We start from the raw sequence: 22179 nt of genomic DNA on the forward strand, positions 1-22179 counted from the left end.
AGGGAGGTCAGAGGTCAGGCTCAGCTACAGAGCAGCAGTCCTGGAGCTGGTAGGGATTCGGTGTCTTGCTCAAGGACTCTCCAGCAGGGTTTCATGTCATCAGAGGTACAGTATACTGTTGGATCAAAACTTTATTTCTCTGAAAACTAAACTTCTCAGGGATTTCCTAGCAAGCATTTGACAAACGGTTTGAAATTCAACATCAACCAAAACAAGCACCATGATGATTTTCACAATATGATATAATTCATGTTAAAACTGCTTTGGTTTGAACTGATATCAGAAAGATATTTAGGTCAAAGCGATGCAGGTAGCAGCTCTGAACGACTGCAGACGTCGTCTCAACTTTCATTTTGGCCGGTTTTCAACGCTGGTACAAGCTGTCGTATCTATTCAACGTCAAAATGTTTTCTGACTTTGAAAAGCAGCCTTACATTCGGATGGACCACCGTGCCTCTTCTGAACCTCTGTAATGGATTTTAAATGGGCTTCCTAGGAAACTCCTCAAACGCACGTATAGAAAATCCCACTTGAGAAGAAGTCGTCATTGGAACGGAAACACGCCGGTGCAGTCGAGCGAAAACCTTTTTATGTTCAAAAAGCCAACTTTTAGGGGAATTTAAAAAACAGCTTTCTTCTCAGATTCATAGCCAATGAACCGATTTCCCCATGGGGATTCATTAAAGTTTCATCTGATGTAAAAAAAAAAATAAATTTTTTGCTTTTCTATTGTGGGATTTGAGTGGGTTTTAATGGCTCCTGGGGTTAGGAAACTTTCTCTACGTATTAAGCTTCATTTCAAATAAAAACACAAAAATCTATTGTTGATGGATGAGGGATGAACGAGTCTGAATCTCCTGCTGTGATCTGATTGGACGGTGGATCTGATTGGCTAGATCCCATTCACGACAATGAGAATAAGAAGACGAGAGATGCAACACACGCACATTCAAACACACACACTAACAAGCGTGTGCACACACACATACATTCACACACACTCATAGGTGTGTTTAAAGGGGTGGCACGGGGTGGCACCGGCCCCCCCTGCAATATGATTGGCCCGACCGCCTGACCGCCACAATTATTTTTATTTTACTATTTAATTGTAGAGCTGCGTGTAGCGCATTGATTCGCTCAGCCCCTACTTGCTCTGTGCGCTCTCTCTCTCTCGCTCTCTTTCTGTCTCTCGCTCTCTCTCTCTCTCTGTCACTCGGTCTCTCTCTCTCTGTCACTTGGTCTCTCTCTTTCGCTCTCTCTCTCTCTCTGTCACTCGGTCTCTCTCTCTCAAGCAAGCACACACACACACACACACACACTAATGCTAATGTGCTAATTATGAAGTGTTTGTGCAACACACACATTTATATGCATACAGAAGAATGCACACACACTTACATCAATATACCCTCAGGAGCCTAGATAAAACACACACACACACATACATGCATGCACACAGAGGCATGTTCACACACATACCAATATATCCTCAGAAGCATACACACACAAATACATGCAAAGGAAGAATGCACACACACTTACGTCACTGTACCCTTAAGTGCCTAGATACAATCACACACACACACACACACACACACACACACACACAAAAGCACGCAGATACACAACATACCTGTAGAAGCATGTACACACACAAACACGCACACACACACATACGTTACTTGCACACAAATGCATGCACCCACACTTACATCAGCATACCCTTAGAGGCCTAGATACACACACACACACACACACACACACACACCGTGCTTGTCTCTGTCCTCAGGCTGGACAGAATGAGGATGCGGTAAAAAGCCTATTTGTTCTGCTGCATCGCTTCGCCTGCACTGAGGCCTTTTGCATTCAGAAACGCACCGCTCCCACGATCCGGCTTTTCACTGGACCCAAACACAGGAGAGGGGTACGCCGCCCTCAGACAACCCCCCCCCACCCCCTAACCCCTCCCCCCACCCATACCAGTTGTTCCTCAAGATCCCATTAATGCTGAGATGGGTAGGGAAGATGGAAGAATGGGTGAATAAGGATGACTATGAAAGGATTTGTCATAGTCACTGTCCCAACATTCAATGCCAAAGTGGTAAAATCCTACATTAGATTGTCTTGGGATGGGGACCAAATAACAAATTCATGATCTTCATTAACTAACAGAGGCTTTGCAGTTGGGTCACAAATCTCCCAGCAATGTCTGGCTCTGCCATTGGCTGAACTGGCTGTGTGCAAATAATGGCTAAAAATAACAACTGGCCAAAGAGAAAGAGAGCTAGCTGAGTCAGCTTGTTGTGGTGTGGCTGTAGATCCATTCAGTAACGTTCTCAGTAAAAGTGAATAGTGTGATAAGGTGGATTTGGTTACTGTGACACAGTAAACTGTCTTGTCTTTAGCCCTAGTCTCTACTCCAAAACACTCTGAGTTGTAGCTTGAGAAGAGTCAGCTCAGTTAACCTGAACAAACTGTTAGCTAGCTAACTAGCCAGCAGGCTCATTTAGCAAAGACACGCCAGCTGCTGCTAAATATGTTAGCTAGTGTGCTAATCAGATGTGTTAAACACTAAATCAGATGGATCAGTGATGAAATGATCAGTTCCTAATCAAACACAGCACAGAAATCAACCGTCTGTTTAATTCTGCTGAGACGGACAAGTTGTAACCTGAAACAGCAAGCATGTGATGGACGGTGACATGTAGTTGGCCAAGTTCAACATCAAACAAAATGAGCACAAAACTAAATATGATATTACAGCATGGTAAAGTTCAGATTAAAACAGCTTTGGAAACTGCAAACGGCAGCAGCTGGATGACTATGAACGGATATTTACACCCGTTTCATGTTGGTTCAAGTCATCCTATTAACATCTAAATGTTTTCCGGATCAGGTCCTTGACTGAGTAAAAATAGCCCACACAGTTTTATTCAAGTTATGGTACATGCCCCTCATTTATCTTCTCAGATAAATTATCTTCACGAGTCACGACACTGTTGTTATGTTTTCATAGCAGTCATTCCAACCTGGATTGCCCAGACTGGTTTAGCCCAACAGGCCTACGGGGCTGAAGACGAGTCTGGGCAGGACAGGAGGAATCCCAGGAGCTACGGTCTCTCTCACCCCAGGGTGCACACCTCTCTCTGGGGTGCTGGAGGTGTTGTGTTTATGTTTGCATGGCATGTTTTAGTCGATAGAAGTTATGAGAAGTCGGTGTTGTGACTGGAAAGTAATGGTTTTGAATCCCCGGACCATCTGGGAAAAACTGGACATGGAAAGTGAACGAAAAACTTCTCTCCCTCAACTTACTACTGTCAAGATTCCCTTGAGCAAGGCACTGAATGTGTGGAAAACTGAAGCACAGCAATTACATGCTCAATAGACTTTACCCAGATAAATAAAGGTTAATCTAATGAGAAAAGCATCATTAAGGATTAACTGTGATGATGAGACAGGCTTGCATGCTCATCTTCCATATTTCCGAGCTGCACTTGCATTATTTTTAACCAATGAATTTGACACATTCTCATTGAGAGTTGATAACATTCAAGTTATCCAGTCAAAAAAGTCTGGATGTCTTGATGGATACAGAGAGACGCGGTTCCTAGACTTCTTGATCCTGGATCTGACCTCTGGATGCCCATTTGAATTCACCATTTCAACAGGATATGCTTTTTTAACAAGCAAATTTGAGTCAAAAGTAAAGCTAACAATCTGTGGTGTTGTGCTGAAAGAGTTTGGCTCGAATCCACCCAACTCCGCATCTCTTCTCAGACGTCATCCCGTGTAAAACACAGCTCTCCTCTCTGTTTCTCATCTGCCAGTGACGTGGGTTGGGGGGGACTGTGTAATTTGTATGGTCTACATGGCGTCCGTCGACCTCGGTGGGGTGAGAGGTCTGTCATTGAGGCTTTGAAGTGGCTCCCTGCACACCTGGGCCGCCTCTTCATCTCCGCAGGACAAACAACAGGAGGCCGCTCTGCCACGCAGTTGGTACTGATTACCGAAGGCCTGCTACTGGCTCGGCTTAACCCAGACAGACAGGAGTCTTTGTCCCAGAGTGAGTTGCAATGTGTTGCAACAGACATGTCCTCACACAGTTTCACGAACACACACACACACACAAAATAGGCAAAAATGGGTAGCCATGTTTTATTATTTTTTTAAAAACAAACCCTAACCCTATGCTTGGATAGGTACAGCTGCACATGCTTCCACACACAGAAGTGGCAAAAGCTCGATTCACATGGGACTAATATCACCTGCAGAGATCATCTGTGATTTTATTCCCGTGCAAATCTGCCATGTCTGTAATTTGTAAAGTAAAAATCACAGCGCAAATTACCTATTGTCTTTTGGTGAAAACAGAGGGCCGCCGATGAGACTAATTAATTGCCGCACAATTTCTTTTTCTTCCGCTTTTTCTAGAAACGCAATTTCGATCTTCCTCCAACCGTAAAAAATGGAGGCAGCAGTGGAATCTAGAAGAATGCTCTGACTGCATTTTCGGCACAAACTTCAACTTCTGCTTTGCTAAATCAGGAAGTCATAAATTGTAAAATCCCGACCTTTCACAATCGGGCGCCTCTGATTTCCGTGAATTTAATTTTCGTGTTTCATTTTCGTGTTTCATGAAACATAGAGACTGGTGGGTAATTCATGAATTACATGAGGTCTCCAACGTAATACCAGTCCTCTGCGAATGGGGCTGAAGACGTGGGGCACTTTGTAAACACAGGAGCATAAAGCAGACATGTTTTCCCCAAAATGTTCCCCAGCATTTAGACCATCATGGGACACTAAAACTCTCCACTGAAACAGCTCTTTAAGCTATTTAATGGTAGGGAAACTCTGGTCCTCTCACAGACAAACACACACACACACACACACACACGCACAGACTGAAGAGCCAAAGATATGTGAGCAGTTTTTAAAACAAAAAGCCTGTTTCTTACACTTATTTATTTTACATAAAGCAGAACATCAGTGACAACATAGTAACAAAAATAGGATGTCAAAACTTTGCACAACTGAAATGTTCACATAATTTTGCTGTGTGTAGATAAATGCAAACATGTTGGACAGGAAAATTTCACTCAACATAAAACAAAAACCTTCATTGATTCAAATTCTGTGTAAAAAAATCACAACAGCATACCACTATCACATGCCACATCAAACTTAAGAGTCATAGCACTTAAACACGTAAATACTGATATAAATATATTCACAGAATATAGTATCTTAAATTTTGAAGGTACGCGATATACTCCTTCAACTCATTTACAAAGCACCAAGAAAGTAGGTTTAATTAGATTGTATACTCCTTGGCTTGGATATATTCAGTAAAAAAGAAATGCTATTATACAGTTTACCGAATGTCGTGCACACACTCAAAAGATCGGAAATGCCAGATTATGAAATGTGGGCGTTCGAAATTTTTGATCTCCGTTTGGTCGAAATGTATGACATTCCTCACTCCCCTGGGAAACCGGCACGGGCCAAAGTTGCCGTTGGCCTGCAGCTACATGGAAAGATGCGTACTGGTCTCGTTGCAGGTCTGCGGTTTGGGTAATCTTGGCATAGATCTGCGATTCAAGAGTCGAGCTTCTACCTGGAATTTGTATACAGGGACGGAGTGTACTGGGAGCGGAAGGCCCTTCCATCGAGAGTTTTGTTGACGGATTGCTCCAAAACTCAGACTCAGATAAATACAGACTTGGGTTGAGGCACCAACCGGGGGATGGTGTGTGTCTGTGTGTGTTTACATGCTTGTGTGTGTGTGTGTGTGTGTGTGAGACGGTGTTTACAGTGTCTTTTGCCCATCTGTTTGGGTGACGCAGTGTCTCCAGCTCAGTTGAAGTGCTTTCTTTAGATTCCCCTCCAGCGCTTGTTACTGTTTGTGAGGAGAGAAAAACAGTACAGAACATACTGTAAAAAAAAAAAAAAAAAACTTTGGTCATAGATTCACACAGTGCCTTTGAAATCGTCCCTCTATTTCCACGCAGTTCCCAGGTGTCTGTCCAAGCCCGGTAAAGCTTTGGTTGAGAGCTGGAAGTTAAATGTTTTTTTCCCCGAAATTCCCCTTCATATCGGGACGCTGTTCTCCATAGCCACCGCCGAATACTCTGTCTCGGAGGCGTGCGAGGCGTCGATGAGCTTCGCCAGGCCCGTCTTGGTGGAGTACTTGAAGATGAAGGCCTTCATGAGGTCGTAGCGGTAGTTCCTGTTGATGAAGTTGTAGAGGATGGGGTTGACGCAGCAGTGGATGAGCGAGAAGCACTGGGTGAGGTGCAGCGTCACGTACAGAAAGTTCTCCAGCTTGCAGTTGAACGGCAGGACGTTGAGGAGCGAGAGCGTGTCCACCAGCAGGACGCCGTGGTAGGGCAGCCAGCACACCAGGAAGACCACGATGTAGGTCAGGATGATCTTCCGGCTGATGCGGCGCTCCTGGTCCGAGCTGGGAGGGATCGCGCCCGCCAAGAGGAGGTAGAAGACCGCGATGACCGGGAAGGGGATGGCGAAGCCCAGGACGATGAAGCTCAGCTGGATGCCCACCATCCACTCCCTGGGGCTGTCGGACGGGTAGATCGGCCGGCAGATGGTGCTGTCCGAGTGGGACGACTTGACCGCCTGGAGGAAGTAGGTGTCGGGGACGGACGCCGCCAGCGCCAGCAGCCACACCAGGACGCAGACGGCCCGTCGGATAACCTTCTTCCTGCGGCTGTTGGAGGCGTCGTCGAACAGCGCCACGGACAAGTAGCGGTCCACGCTCATGCAGGTGAGGAAGAAGATGCTGCTGAAGAGGTTGACGCTGAAGACCAGGTGGGTGATCTTGCAGACGGCCTCGCCGAACGGCCAGTGGCCCCGCTGAAGGAGGGAGCTGACCCAGATGGGCAGCGTGGCCACGACGCACAGATCGGCCACGGCCAGGTTGAGGATGTACAGGTGGGTTTCGTAGCGGTTTCTCTCGGAGCGCACGTTGACCCAGACCACCAGGGCGTTGGCGGCGAGGCCCACCAGGAAGATGAAGATGTAGAGGACGGAGAGCGTGTAGAGGAAGGCGCTGTGGCTGAAGCCGCCCGTGCAAAGGAGGGTTTCCACGTGGGAGACGTTGTCGTAGTGCTCGGCCGCCGTGAAGTTTAACTCCTCCCACATCTCCATCAGCTCCGTCAGGTCGTTGGCGCTCAGACTCATCGCGAACTCCGCTGGCAGAAGGTTGACTCAAAGGAGGCTGTCAGGTGAGATCGCCTTTCAATCTGCAAGACAGGAACAAAACAGGTTAGTGCTTCATTCATAAAAATGTGAATTGTTGTTTATCTATGGACGCCATTTTTAAACATCTCTGTGGTGAGATGTTACGGGTTCAGACTGCCTGCGGCTTTGAATGTTTTCCCTCTTGTTCATCACACAGAAACATTTCCCATAGCTCCCAGGTTCCTCTCAGGCCATCAATAACATGCAGAATCTGGGTCGGCGTTGCCAAAAAAAGATTAATTGAAGTCTAAACGGGACTTGTACTCATATGGGTTCAATTAAAACGAGTTGTACAGTATGTTATTATTACTTTATGAATGATAAGCTATTATTATAAGTTATGTCTAGTCCTATGTTTGCGCACTGTGATGAATAAGTTACTCTTTGACTTATTTTAAATGGGAGCTCTTACTCAAAAGCTTCTCTTCTCTTGTTTGACTTTTCTTCTGATAATTACACAAAAACAAATAATGAATCAAAATTACAGTTAGCTAACTTGCGCCATGAGAAACTGTGCTTCTTTGGCTCCGCCCATTGAGGTTTAACTCAACCAATGAGATTATTTCTGCCATTTATTTATTATTTCTGCAATCTGCCAGTTGTAATGTGTCTGACGAATCAGGCTGCTTGGATAAAACGACCCATTGTATCGTCAAAAGCGTGAAATTAGCCTCAGTGCAAGTCAAGTTAAAAACACAGGAAACAGCAGATATTGCCATAAAATGACAACAACTCACAGTCTTACATTTAATTGCCTTGACCTCCCCAGTCCGTGTCACCTCACACACACACACACACACACACACACACACACACACACACACACACAGACTCCTTTCTATTCTGGTGCTGTTTGAAGTAGCCATCATCTTTACGGGCGAAAACCTGACCTAACATTACGAGGACCACACAGCTACATCCTTGTGTACATAATGGGAGCGTTGTGATGCTTTCTAGACTGACCAGGTCTCGGCCTGGAGGCGGTGTGGTGACAAACAGAGTGTCTGTGTGTGTGTGTGTGTGTGTGTGTGTGTGTGACAGAGACAGACAGACAGAGAGGGACAGAGAGAGAGAGACTATGCCTGTGTGTGTGTGCATCTGTGTGTGTGCAGCTGTGCGTTTGTCTAGGGACGGATGTGTGTGTGTGTGTGTGTGTGTGTGTGGGGTCGCCGGTTATAGGAGGTGAAAAGTCCGTCTTGTCACCAGAAATAGCTTCTCGACATCGTTACCACTTCGCTTTGAACTGACAGCCTCAGACTGAAGGAGGGGGAGGATGGAGATGAATGGGTGGATTTGCCAGTATAACATTTTCACTATATGCCTCCATAAAAAAACGCAATAATACTACCACAAAAACCATAACATAAAAAAGTAAGCATATAAATCTGTTTGCTCAGTCTCATATTCGAAGCGTACAAGGATTCAAACCGAATGTGCGATGGAAAACATGCGGTGAAGTGATGTTACTAATCAATTTTTCAGCTAATAAGAATTGATTGAGTGAACATGAAGTTGATCATAATGATTTAATTATAAGTTTCAAGTTTTGGCCCACTGGGTAATTGTTACCACATTTAAAAAAAAAAAAAACTGACAGGCACAACAAACAGAGTCAGTCACCGATGTGAGGTGGCATTGACTCATAAATATCATCATAATACAGTTTACTGGAAGTTTTTGACCAAAATATCCACACCAGGAAGATTTTACCACTCCGTGTCTAACTGGGAGTGGAATATAAAGCAGATACACAATTCTTAGGCGATGTAGATGTGCAATAAACACCAAAGTGTGCTACCGCGTCCCAAATGTTTTCAGATATTTCCTGGCAACAAGATGTTCCTGGCAACAAGCTTAACTCAACAACGCTGAGGCAACTCCCATGGCATTATTCAGAGTTGCCCAAGAAGTTGCCCTGTTGTTGTCCCTTCCTTTAGTAATACTTTAACCCTTTAAAAACCATTTCCAGTGATGTTTAGGCCAGTCTGTGACCACGCCTAGCCGTTCTGAATGCAAAAATGTCTTGTTCAGTATCTTGATATGTTCTCACATCAATTCATCTTCAAATTAAAGTGGTAATTGGTTTCTCATTTTTGATTTTGTCTCCCATCTTTGGTGCTAAGCGCTCATTGCTACTTTGTTTCTGCACTTCCCACAGATCACCTGTCAAGAAAAACAAAACTGTTGCTGCCTCGCCTTAGAAAAAATAATAACTTGATGAAGGCTTTCTGCTGAAACATGTTGGCCTTTATGTACCAATAAAGACATTTTTTTAAAAAACATCCATCAGCTTCCAAAGTAGCTGAATTTGTTCTGCCTTCCCACCAGAGGATTTTCCCCAAGAAAGACACAAACTGCAAATGGAGAAGCTTTCATGAACTGGGTACAGGTTGAATCACTGTTGTATGGCATCAATCAGAGATAGAGAGTAGCAAAACTGAGATTTAGTTATATGAAAATGTTGCGGATTATTACTTTAAGGCTTTAAGGCCCTTCTGTTTATGTGCACTTCTGTTTATGTGCACTTAAAATTAGCCAGATGTTTATTCTGCTAACAAAATTAGCTAGATAGCCTTAAAAGCATTGAGGGGTAACGTGAGTAGACGGACAGCTGTAGTGAAGTAGTCCTAAATCACCAGCAGATGAAAAACAAAAAGCCTTGAGACCGCCACAAACTGAGGAGGGGGGGTGGGGGGGGGCATCCAAACAAAAGCCAGTGGGCGAGGTGGTGAGGTTTCTCTGTTTTACTGCCCTGAATCCTACAGTACCTTCCACTGGGATAAAGGCGGAAAGGACATAAAATTGGGGAATCACAGGACAGACCAGAACAAACCAGAAAGGACCAGACCAGACCAGAAGACACGGAAGCTAACAATAGGTCCTTATGGAGATTTCTTACTAGCAAAGAAAAAACAAAAACAAAAAATCCCTATCTAAAAGTGTAAAAACATACTGTATATCTCCAATCAAAGGGAAAAACCCCAAGGCACTCCATCTGCTGGTCCAAAAGTAATTAACCCCTTAACAAAAAAAAACATGTGGAAACCCATGTGAATTCAAAGCACATGTGCACTTTGGACACATGTTGATTTTCACATGTGAACACATTTTTTTTCACATTGTATTCTGACATCACTTGTGACAGATTTTACTTCAGATGTGAAAGTTTCAATTCATACAGTAGTTTTTTTTTTCCCCCTCCCATGTGAACATTGTTTTCACATTTTCACCTGTCAGTCATTATGCGTTACGATATTTGTTTCACATGTGAAAACTGTATTTCACATGCAGAGACAATTCACAGGTGAAAATGTCATTTCCTCATTGGAAATGGGGAATTTCACATGTTCACATATGAAAACCAACATGTGTCCAAAAAACACATGTGCTTTGCATTCACATGTGGGTTTTCTGAAAGGATTATTAAAGTGGTTTCATCATTAAAAACATGTGTCATGAAAGGGTCAGAAATCTCCAGTAGGATTTATTGTTACTTAATTACATTTTAAATATATATCTGCTTCCAGTAAGCACATAGCATGACAGCATATATTACCCAAAACAGAGGCTTTATTCCCTGTATGGAGAACTTAGCACAGTCCCTCTTCTTCTTGATCTGTGGGTCCAGGAAGCAGAAAGACAATAGGCAGAGAGGCTGCTGGGTAATTGGGAGACCTCAGCTCCAGGTGCCATAAAAAATGCAGAGGACCTATTAGGGATCCCTGAGTCACTCCTTAACGTCTGGTGTTTACACTGCTCACAAGCAGCCGCCCTCTTTACCATGACACTCATTTATATATATTTTGATAATCATTATAATTCCAAGCTCACAATGTAAGAAAATGATTACTGATATTCATTGGTCAGTTTTCCAAAAATCCAGGTGACTGCATCCTTAGAAATGTCACTTTTTTGGAAGAAAAAGGTAGAAGAAAGCAGTCGATCTTCATTAAGTTCCACACAGAAATGCCAGGTGTCATTTTGAAAAACTAGAGGACAGTTTAGTTTTTTCACAGGGTGGAAATCTTTATTTTTTTTTGGGACAGAAACTCTTCAAATGTCAGCTTTCGGCCTAACTTTTCTTCTTTTCTTTCACTGTAGCTTTGTCCTTCCCTTTGTCATCCTGTTTTTTCCCCTATTCTCTATACATTATCATTTCTTTACATCTCTCTCTCTCTGCCTCTCTGCCTTGCTCTCTCTCTCTCTCTCTCTCTCTCTCTCTCTCTCTCTTTCTCTCTCTCTCTCTCTCTCTCCCATTCATTACAGACCCAGTAACACCAGTGACTCCACCCCCTCCTCCAAATTTCACTGTAGAAACACTCACTTAGATCTGCATTGTTTTCTTACTGGGAGCCAAGCGTCTCTCTCTCTCTCTCTCTCTCTCTTTCTCTCTCTCTGTAATCTGTTTCTCTCTCTCTATGCCGCCCCTCTCTCCAAGTCTCTCTCTGTCTTCCCCTCTCTTTAAGTATCTCTCTCTCTCTCTGTAATCTCTGTCTCTCTCTCTCTATGCCGCCCCTCTCTCCAAGTCTCTCTGTCTCCCCCTCTCTTTAAGTATCTCTATCTCTCTCTTTCTCTCTCTCTCTGTCTCCCCCTCTCTTTACGCATCTCCCTCTCTCTCTCTCTCTCTCTCTCTCTCCCTGTAATCTCTGTCTCCCTCTATGCCTCCCTCTCTCCAAGTCTCTCTCTCTCTCCCCCTCTCTTTAAGTATCTCTCTCTCTCCGTCTCCCCCTCTCTTTACCTATCTCTCTCTCTCTCTCTCTCTCTCTCTCTCTCTCTCTGTCTCCCCCTCTCTTTACATATCTCCCTCTCCGTAATCACTGTCTCCCTCTATGCCTCCCTCCCTCCAAGTCTCTCTCTCTCTCTCCCTCTCTTTTTCTAAGTCTCTCTCCCTCTCATTGTCCCCCCCTCTCTTCAAGTCTCTCTCTCTCTCTCTCTCTCTCTCTCTCTCTCTCTGTCATATCAGTTGATGTTTTTTTCAGTAAGCAGTTTAATACATCATCTTGTCTGTAGATCCAACAGTGAAATAATTGCACTAAATAATAAAACAACGATGCAATAGATCTCACAGCAGGTCGATAGTAGCTACCAGTATCTGCAAAATTCAACTTTCACTCCCTCAGATCACTTACAAAAAAAGAACTGTAGTAATCCTATAATAAACTTCAGATGGATACTATACAAATAAATCCATAAATCGTAATCATAGGCTACTATAGGAATATTACAGGAATAGTATCATATTACCATACCATAAGGACTCGTTATTGCGTACCATAGACATAGCCTACTAAGTCACTATAAGAATATTATTGGAATATTAGCCTATAGGAATGCCATAGGAAATATAAATAGCATGAAGTACCATAAGGTCACTATAAACTCGTTATTGAGCCCGTGAGACTCTATGGGAATTTTATAGTGATTTTCTTTAGGAAAAAAACACTTTAATGCTTTTATTTAACGACTTATCCGACAATCCTGCTACAATTAGTGGGAATCTTTAGGTTTAGGTTAATAAGGTCCGTATCTCTCTATCCTTAGTTTACATACAGTGTAATCTGAGTTCCCATTCAATGTAAACGTGTTTGGCAGATAAGACGCACTGGTGATCCGCGCCACCAACTGCGAAATTCAACAGAAGAACTCTGACCGAGAGGCTCCTGAACGCCGCACCAAGATAATCTCAGTGCTGCAATGATGCACACTAGCAAATAACCCATCATAATATAACTGAAATAGCAGAAAATAGACTGTTTCACTCCCATTCGCTCCCACTCTTACTTCAGACTTTGCTTCAGTCGCAGTAGCCCCGTGTTTCGTATGGAGAGAAAGAGTCGCCGAACTCTGTTTGAAAAAAGAGCAGTTTCAGGTTCCCTTGTTACTGACAAACAGACACATAAGATAAAACGTAACTTAAGACCTCATACGAATCATTAGTATCCACTCTTCAATTCGGCGTACATCCAATACACATTATAAGCACTTATTTAAATAAAATATCAACTTTTAGAATCGGCTAGCCTGTCATTCCCACTATTTTCTTCCACCTAATTATGCACCGTGGAGGGCAGGAGCGCGCAGTGTGAACCCAGTGTAAAAGTTGAGATTGTGTTTAAATAAAATGCTGCTTGGTGGATCTCTTGCATGCCGAAATAACCAGAAGACCCTACAGATTCGTGTAAAGTCTTAAGTCAGTTTCTAGGAGGTGTGTATGTTTGCCTATGAGCAAAAAACATTAAATTGACAGATTTTTAACGGAGCTTGGCTACATCTCTTTCCATTACGAGAGCGAACGGAACGGGGCTACTTGGCGACACATGCAAGCTGATATTAAGCATATGGAGTAGGCTACTGCATTACTTTTACGGAATGAAAAGACTTACTGGCAAAAAAAAGAGACTTTATCCTGCGTTTTATTCCTCTGCTCCGCAAAAACACAAAGTCTCCCGGAGAAGAACTGGCTGTAAGTCCCGTTTATCCCAGAGTGAGTGGAGAGAGAAAGAAGGAGAGAGAGGGAGAGGGAGGCTGTGCTGCTCTGACTGCTGTGAGGCTTGAGTCCCGCTGCACTTGCTGTTATAGGAGGAGAGAGAAACGCCTACCGAGGCAGCTCTGAAAAGTGATTTATTGTGGTTTCTGCTTTTGGACAATGGCTGCTTAAGGATGTGCGAAACATCGGATTTCCATTCCCCCGGACAATATGCATGCAGACAATAGTCTCAATGATGTTTGACGTCCAATTCCACCGATGGATGTGCGTAAAATGGACTGGACACATAACGAAAGCTTTGTTGCTGTTTAGTGATGCGGCCTGCAGATCCAGGTCTGGGCTTTTATAAAGCTATTTATAGGAACATTTAGTTTGGAGAAGAGCAAAACAGGCCTGAGAAATTTATGTTAGGTTTTGCTTTTTGTTCTTAACCAAATATAAACATAAAGAAGCCTCTTTATTATCATTATAAAAGATACATTTTGGAGTGAAACGTGCGCACAGGCTAATAAATCTTATACTAGCCTACCTGTAGCCTCCATCAAATTAGCCTACATTTTACACTGATGGTTTTTGAAAATTTTAACGTAAAACTGAAGACACGTTGCTAGTATTAAGGTTTTTTTGTTTTTTTTTGGTTGTATTTTTAGCACACAATTGCACCTTACTTAGGTCAAGCTTATTGGACCTAATGATAACTGTTTGCCCCCCAAAAAGCGCTTACTTTTATTATACTGTATTTTATAAAGCTTTGGCAGCATTGTTAATTTTGACATTCATGCCAATAAAGCATAGGCAAGATTTAGGAAAAATTCCCATTCATTGACTATAAGTGCAAATAGCTGAATGCGTTAAAATAAGAGATACATGTAAATGGGTGTATAGGCTTAATAGCCAAAAGTGTCAGTTGTTTGGATCAATCTGAACTGTAACATTAGAAAGTGGGATGAGTTTCCGCCAAAATAATTTTAGCTCTGTGATAATCTTTGCTCGACACTGTAACAAACATGACAGCAAATTATGGTTTTGGGGAAATAACATTATCATTATCCAGTGCGTCAGTGTTCTGTCTCCACGCAGTGACAGACTGAATTTATATTAGATCTATTTGAATCAGATATTCATCCGCCTCAGATGGTAAAAATAAGATTATCTCAAGCCTCCAATCTTCAGCTCCTCAATTTCTTCTTCTCCTTCAACAATGGAAAGTTTATTTCAGAAAGCGCCTCTGTAATTGCCTTTCACTACGCAGTTACTCTCAATGAAGAAAAGCCCGTCAGGCGAGCATGACGGATCATATGGCACTCATAATAACACAGCATTGTGTAGCAGGACCACCGGGGGAAAGGCCTGCACCGGGCCGCATCGGGCCGCCTTTTGCGCATAATGATGCGCTTTGTGCGCACAGGTTGATTTTTTTTTTTCCTACCGCAAATAAAGCCGCGGGATAATGCTGCAATTTCCTCAACTATTGCATAACATGCTGACATGAGGATGATTATTAAAATGGAGATGACAGGCCGCAGCGCCCACAGTAGTTCCACTCTAAAAAGCCCTGGCATAAATCCTGGCTCACAAGTCGCAGTGCGCAGGCGCGGCGTGCCGTTGCCAGACGCTCCGCTGCACACACACAGCAGAGGCGAAGAAGCCAAAACACTGGAAACGACGGGAGGAGTAAAGTTTCCGTCAAGCCTTCACACGGAGCGAGCGCGTTAAGAAATACCTGATGTCACCGCAGATGCTTTATTCAAACGATGAGTCATGCGCACATGCGGCAGCGCTGCTTTTGGATTACAGGCGAAATGCAATGCTGAAGTTTTGATGTTTTCTCATTTTCTCCCATCAGTATTGTAGAATATTGTGAGCCGCGCGCGACTGATGCGCCACAGGAGGCTGCAGCAGCATCACCGGCCTGGTGTGATATTCCCTCTGGACACTCCGGCTGCTCCTCCAGGCAGAAATGTCTCACAGGTAAACATTGATTTGCACAGATCAGGTGTGTGTCCGCATGGAAATCAACACGAAGTTCCTCCTCAGCTGCTGAAATAAAAGCCTCACTGCATGTCTTCCAAAGGGTCTGAACTCTCTATGTGGTTTTTCTCTTGCAAATTATCAACATATTATAACCTTTTCTTGTGAATATTTTCTGGAATATCTTGTTAGTTTAAAGGAGGAAGGCAACAAAATGTGAGCTTCTGTGTCTCAATAGTAATCCAAATCCAACAGAGAGAGAGGAAGTCCACATTGTGTTGCTGTTCCCATAACAACAGACAGGCATGGCTTTATAACCGGCTTCATGGGAAAGCATTTAGATCCAGCAGAGAACACATATATATATATATATATATTCAAATATTCCTCTCCTCTGCTTTACTGTTGACTTTACTGCCTGAATTCACACAGGAGTTGAATTCTGTCTGAATTTATGAATCTGAGTTTCATACAGCCAACTGTCTGTTTTCTGTTTTCTGTCTCTTTGCTCAGTGTGAGGCCCAGCTGGTCCTCAACTGTGTGTGTCAGTATGAGGGTTGGAGTGAATTCATGAATTAACTCATCGGAATTTGAAAAAACCTACAGGAAACAGAACTGGAACTGAGTTGGAATTTCAGGAAGTTTAATTTAGTTCAACGAAATTCTGTGAAATTCCATGTTTTGTTGTTTTTTCTCACCACATAGGAGATTCCACATAGTGTTATATATTATCAATACTGAATATCATAACATGTTAAAGGTTCCTTTCAGCTGGTATTTGATGCAGAACATGTAATGGTGATCCGTACATTATGACTGAATGTTTTTGATTTAGGCTATAATGTTTAGCGAGTCGAGACAAACTCTCTCAGAAGTGGAATTTCATGGAATTTAATGGGATTCAATTCTGTTTCCTGTCATTCCAGTTCAATTCACATTCTGTTTCCTTACAGCTGGGAGACTTTCACACTCACACTGACACTGCAGGAGCTGAACTGGAGTTTACCATGCAGTCTCAGTTCAGTACATGAATGGAGCCAACTGGTTTTCTAAGACAAATTAAAGACAAATTACTGTGCATTTATTGTACTTGGCCATTTAATTGATTGCGATTCTGATTTGGATATTAAGTAAGGATCAACCGATATGTTTTTTTTAAGGCTGATACTGATATTTTGTGCTGATATTCAGTATTTTAAAAGGAAAACTCCACCCTAAAACTCTTTAACACTGAAAAAAAACAGCTATTTGTAATGTAGGCTACCTTACATTTCGGGGTCCCTTTTTTTATTTGGATTGTTTTTCTTCTTCCAGCAGCTCCAATGGAGTTTGATATGAGAAAATGTTTCAGGATGTAAAACATCAGCGGTAAACGTCAGGTTTTGGTGTCAGTCCCTCAGAATCAAAGAGCGAGGGCTTCTTTCTAGAGCCGCCATTTTGCACCGAGAGACGTTCAACAATCATACAGGGAGAAATCCATCGTAGAAGAGGAGAGAGACCAGTTTCTCCACCCACAGGAGCAGGAGAGAGACCAGAATGCAATGCAGCAGAGAGACAGGTTGGGTTTTGGGTTAAAAAATCATATACAATACATCACCAATAGCTGTTTTTAACAGTGTTAAGAGTTTTAGGGGGGATTGTTTTCTTTAATCACCAACTAAAACGCCCATGGGTTTTATCTTGGTGACATTTCTGACAACATATTAACAGCTTGCAGAGTTTCTCAGCACATGCTACTGACACGTATGGCTCACTGGCACCTGTTCATATTACCCAGCAGCCTTCGTTTCCTGTCAGGTGCAGCCGTTGTGATTCGTTGACGTTGCGTTTCTTTGGGTTTCAGCGGTCGCCTCGCAGGATTCTTTGACTCGGGACTTTGTTGCCGGGCGCCAGTCGGGTATCTGGTTAAATCCCACACACGCCCTCCTCCTTTTTTGTTGTAAATGTCGTCCCTCTCAGCCTCCTCACTGCTCCGCCCCCTTAACCCCCACTACCCCCCCCCCCTCCCTTTGATTCAGCCCCCAGCCTCTGAACAAACTGCTCCAGGGAGGCGATGGAAATTCGCCTGGAGGGTTTCTGTAAGAGACTCATCAGAATATGAAAGGAGAAGAGTTTACCGCTCCTGCATCAACTCCTGTTGAGTTTTCTGTGACTTCATGATAAGCTGAACAGGATATTGCTGTTATCGCGCAGGGGAAAACCTCCCAGCTCTAGTTTTAGTTTTGAAGTTTTTAGTGGAATTGAAGGATTACCTGGGCCTCTAGACCAGTGATTCTCAACCTTTTTCATATCATGGACCCCTAATTTAGTCCACATTAGGGCCACGGACCTCCATTTGATTCGATTTTTTCTCTCTGACCCAAATCTGAGAATATTTTTGTTGTTAGATACAACTTTGTCCAGAATTCCATGACTATCTGTATTGTAGGCAGATTGTAGTAGAGGAAAAGTATAGTTGCTTATAATGTTGACAATTTAAGAATTTAAGTTTACTCCATGTTTTTTCTCATTATTTTCTATTGGTTGTAATTATGGGCTGTCAGAGTTACATTTTCGAATGTCACCACTATTGCAAAGTTAATATACCCATCTACATCAAACTTCAGCAATATATTAAGACTTCTTTTAGAGCTGCATTATATGAATACATTATTTTGGATTAAATTGTCAACTGGAACCTTCAAATTCCAAGGTCACAATGTGACTCCAGGATGAGATAAATGTAGAGCAACATGGAAGCTCCACTTCCATTTCTGAGTTTGATCGTTTAGGAGAGAGAGAAGAGCAGGTCCTGTTTTTAACAGCATTTAAATAGAGAAAACACACAAACAATTGATAGTCTAGTTATGAGTAAAGGCATCAGCGAGTCTACGCAGCAAGCTACGCTTCTTCTTCTTCTTCTTCTTCTTCTTCTCCAAAAGCTCATTGATGTCCCTCTCCAGAACAGTGATCTTATCCAGCATGAAGCTTTTTCTCTTTGCCCACTCTCGCTCTTTCTCCTCCTGCGTCTGCTTGTTGTCAATTTTGGCCTTGAGGAGACCAGTCTTCTCCTCCTGCCGCTGGAGGAGGTGGCTCTCCTGGGCCTGGACTTGGGCCTGTTCATGGGCATGGACCTGGGCCTGGATCTGGACCTGGACCTGTGCCTTTTTGTGGGCCTGTTCCTGGGCCTGTTTCTGGGCTTGGGCCTGTTCCTGGGCCTGTTCCTGGTCCCGGGCCTTTTCCTGGGCCTGTTCCTGGGCCTGTTTCTGGGCTTGGGCCGGGGCCTTTTCCTGAGCCTGTTCCTTGGCCTGGATTTGGGCCTGTTCCTGGGCCTTTTCCTGGGCCTGTTCATGGGCATGGACCTGGACCTGTGCCTTTTTGTGGGCCTGTTTCTGGGCTTGGGCCTGTTCCTGGTCCTGGGCCTTTTCCATAACACTTCAGTCATCTACATTTATTGAAGCATCTACATAGCAACAAACATAAGGGACATATAGGCTACATCAGTGATTCTCAACCTTTTTCATATAAAGGACCCTAATTTAGTCCACATTAGAGCCACAGACCCCCATTTGATTATATTTTTTCTCTCTGACCCAAATCTGAGAATATTTTTATTGTTAGATATGATTTTGTCCAGAAGCCCTTGACTATCTGTATTGTAGGTAGAGATATAACAGAGAAACTATGACAGAAACAGTCATTCTTCTACATTCTCTAATTGTGTTAACTTCTTGTAAATGAAATAATGGTGAAGTTTAAAAATTCATTAATTTGCTGTGGACCCAGTGGAACCCACTCCAGGACCCCTGGTGGTCCCTGGACCCCACGTTGAGAACCACTGTTCTAGACTAATATATCTGCCTTTTACTAAAAGTCAGATCTGGTCCAGTCAGCGTGGGTTCACCTCTGATATGATGGACATGATGCCCTCTGATTGATTATATATTTATTATATAACTGATCAACACTACACTGGTTATCTATGGGAAGATAACCAGTATTCCACTCAAGTGAATATGAATATGTTTATTATTATTATTAACTGGGCTTCAGTGGAGAGTTTTAGTGTCCCATGATGGTCTAAATGCTGTTTCAGAGGCTTTTCCACCCTGATGAGAAGAAAATTCTGGAGGAAAATACTGAATCCATGTGATTTGGGGGATTTTTTTTGCATGAAAATGGTCAAATTCAAAGAAATTTCAAATGGGTACAAAATATCAGCTATCGGCTATCATGTCGGCCTTCAAAAACCCATAATGGGTCAAACCCTATCCATGACCCTTGACCTAATAAAACTCTTTCAATTGTATATCTGAGAATAAGGCTGTTTTTCCTTAAAGCAGCAACATGTTTGAGAGAATCAGAGCAATTTTATTCCCCAACTACTTATAGATGTACAGGAATTTCTTCATTCTTTGGTCACAGTGGGGAAAAAGTTTCAGAAGTCACCAGTCTCTGCTTCCCGAGTCATGTGACCGTCCAATCGATACCGAGCAGACTGTCTCTGCTTCGCCCTGCATGGGAAATCAACGGTTTTTACGCCTCCCTGCTAATTGTCACCTGTAAAGCGCCGGGCGGTGCTGCCTCTGCAGGTGTGTTAGTCAGCTGGTGTGAAGACTGTTTGAAGGTTCGGACAGTCAGACCACCTGCCTGTCGCTGCATGACAAAGACACCGCTGACTGTCCTGCTTCAACCTATCAGCGTTTCTGTTTAACCTTTATTTAATCCAGACAGGGGAAGGTTGTATGTAACGGCAACAAACCGGAAAAGAGGAAATGGAGGTGCTTTTCCACAAGGCAACACAACCGATCACGTGACATTTTAGAGTCTAGACCAATAGCAGACTACCAAGCCTGTTCACACTGCTGAGCCAACGCAGCGCTTCGTTTTTTTTTTTCTGCAAACATGTCTTTTTTTCCACATGAACCTGACGAAATTCATTTCTGCAGCAAATATATCATATCCTGTACTCATTCACTTTCTCTGTCTAGATTTTTTTGGATTCAAACTGGCAACCTTGCAGTCACAAGCCTGCTTCTGGAAACATTCAGCTACCAACAGCCCTTTAACACGCTTGGAAGAAAGACTATGCCAGTGTTCCTATAGGGTATGATAATATTAACAAAGTGAGATGTAAAAGTGGAAGGAGAATGGAAAGTCAAGGAAACCAACATTTACAAATAAATAGGTTAGGTTGTTTGTTGTATGTTTGTCTGCATCTTTTCTCTTTGTCATGATGCTGTTTTCTTGGTCAGGTCTCTTTGGAAAGAGAGATTCTTGCTCTCATTGGTCCTACCTGGATAAATAAAGGTTGAGCAGCACAACTAAACTAAACTGAAATGGAATGAAGTAAACATTACAACATGCTTTTCTTAATCATCTTTACCTCCGCTAGCAAAGTTGGAAGAGGTTTTGTTTTCTCCCGTCTGTTTGTCTGTTTGTTAGAAAAGAAATCTTGAAAAGTTATGAACGGATTTGGCTCAAATTTGGCGGACAGATCGCTCTTGGCCCAAAGATCAGTTGATTCGATTTTGGTGATGATCCGGATCTGGGATTTCTGCCAAAACTATTATGCAGCGTTCATGTGCCGGTGGGAAAGTTTGACTTCCGAGACTTTCCTAGTCAGCGTTGCTTTCACATGCCATTTTGCTAGAAAATCAAACCCTGAAGACAAATGATAAACAAAGATAAACCGTTACAGAGGCTGCAGCTTTGCAAGGTGGAGAATTATTCAGCGTTGGTGAAGGTTTGCGCCCCACAGAATGATTTGTAGTTGAACGTGTCTTATCTGCCCCCTCCCCTCCTCAGCTCCTACGCCAGGATGTGGGCAACGGCTCACGGCGCTCTGCAGGACCTTCTGCTGGACGAGTTCCCCCCCGTGGCTCCCGGACCGCAGAGAGACCGCCTGCAGGTCTTCCAGGGCCTGGCCGCCTTCTACCTCAAGTACCTGCAGATCTTCCGCAGCCTGGAGGCCGCGTACGACCAGCTGGTCCACCCGCAGAAGAGGCGCGCGGCGCGGCACGTGCTGGACGGGGTGATGGGCCGGCTGCTGGAGCTGAGGAACCAGATGGTGGAGCTGGAGTTCTCCGAGTTTCACTACTTTGACGACGTGCTGCTGGACCTGAAGATGACTCCTGTGAGTATACAGTTATAATTACATAGTGTATGATAATAACTATAACGCACTTTCCATTAGAATGTCCAAAACACATGAAAAATATGCTTCCCAAAATTTGAAAGTGCATTTCTTAATTTCCCTATTCCCTCCCAAACCCACTCAAACTCCCAGTGGTTCTTTATGAGGAGAAAACAATGATATTTGCTTCATTGTGTTATAATCTCAGGGATGATAATTAGTGAAATTGTCTAGGATGCATTGTATATGAGTATTGTCCATTTTTAAAATAGAGTTTTTATAATTAGGAATTCCTATATTTTAATTTTTATTTTGTATTCATATATTGCCTATAATTTTATCTATA

The 22179-nt window shown here is 43.2% G+C and overlaps 2 protein-coding genes across 2 annotated transcripts in view; one reads left to right on the forward strand and one right to left on the reverse strand.

Annotated features, from left to right (window-relative positions):
• Nucleotides 1-4978: 4978 nt before the first annotated feature.
• Nucleotides 4979-13772, reverse strand: ackr3b (atypical chemokine receptor 3b). Its single transcript, XM_078291120.1, has 2 exons — nucleotides 13644-13772; nucleotides 4979-7262 (listed from the first exon to the last, which is right to left on the reverse strand). Exon 2 carries the CDS (start codon nucleotides 7198-7200, stop codon nucleotides 6091-6093), a length of 1110 nt encoding a protein of 369 aa, XP_078147246.1. The 5' UTR covers nucleotides 7201-7262; nucleotides 13644-13772; the 3' UTR covers nucleotides 4979-6090.
• Nucleotides 13773-15707: 1935 nt separating this feature from the next.
• The window catches only part of drc11 (dynein regulatory complex subunit 11), a 63875-nt gene continuing 57403 nt past the window's right edge, over nucleotides 15708-22179 (forward strand). The window contains exons 1-2 of the mRNA XM_071910576.2: nucleotides 15708-15718; nucleotides 21506-21833. Of these exons, the coding sequence (XP_071766677.2) occupies nucleotides 15708-15718; nucleotides 21506-21833 (339 nt within the window). The remainder of the gene's footprint in view (nucleotides 15719-21505; nucleotides 21834-22179) is intronic.

This window comes from Centroberyx gerrardi, chromosome 21 (genome assembly GCF_048128805.1).
Source record: "Centroberyx gerrardi isolate f3 chromosome 21, fCenGer3.hap1.cur.20231027, whole genome shotgun sequence".
NCBI lineage: Eukaryota > Metazoa > Chordata > Actinopteri > Beryciformes > Berycidae > Centroberyx > Centroberyx gerrardi.

Coding starts and splice junctions, on each gene's coding strand:
- ackr3b (XM_078291120.1), bottom strand. CDS start 7,200: ATGAGTCTGAGCGCCAACGACCTGACGGAGCTGATGGAGATGTGGGAG.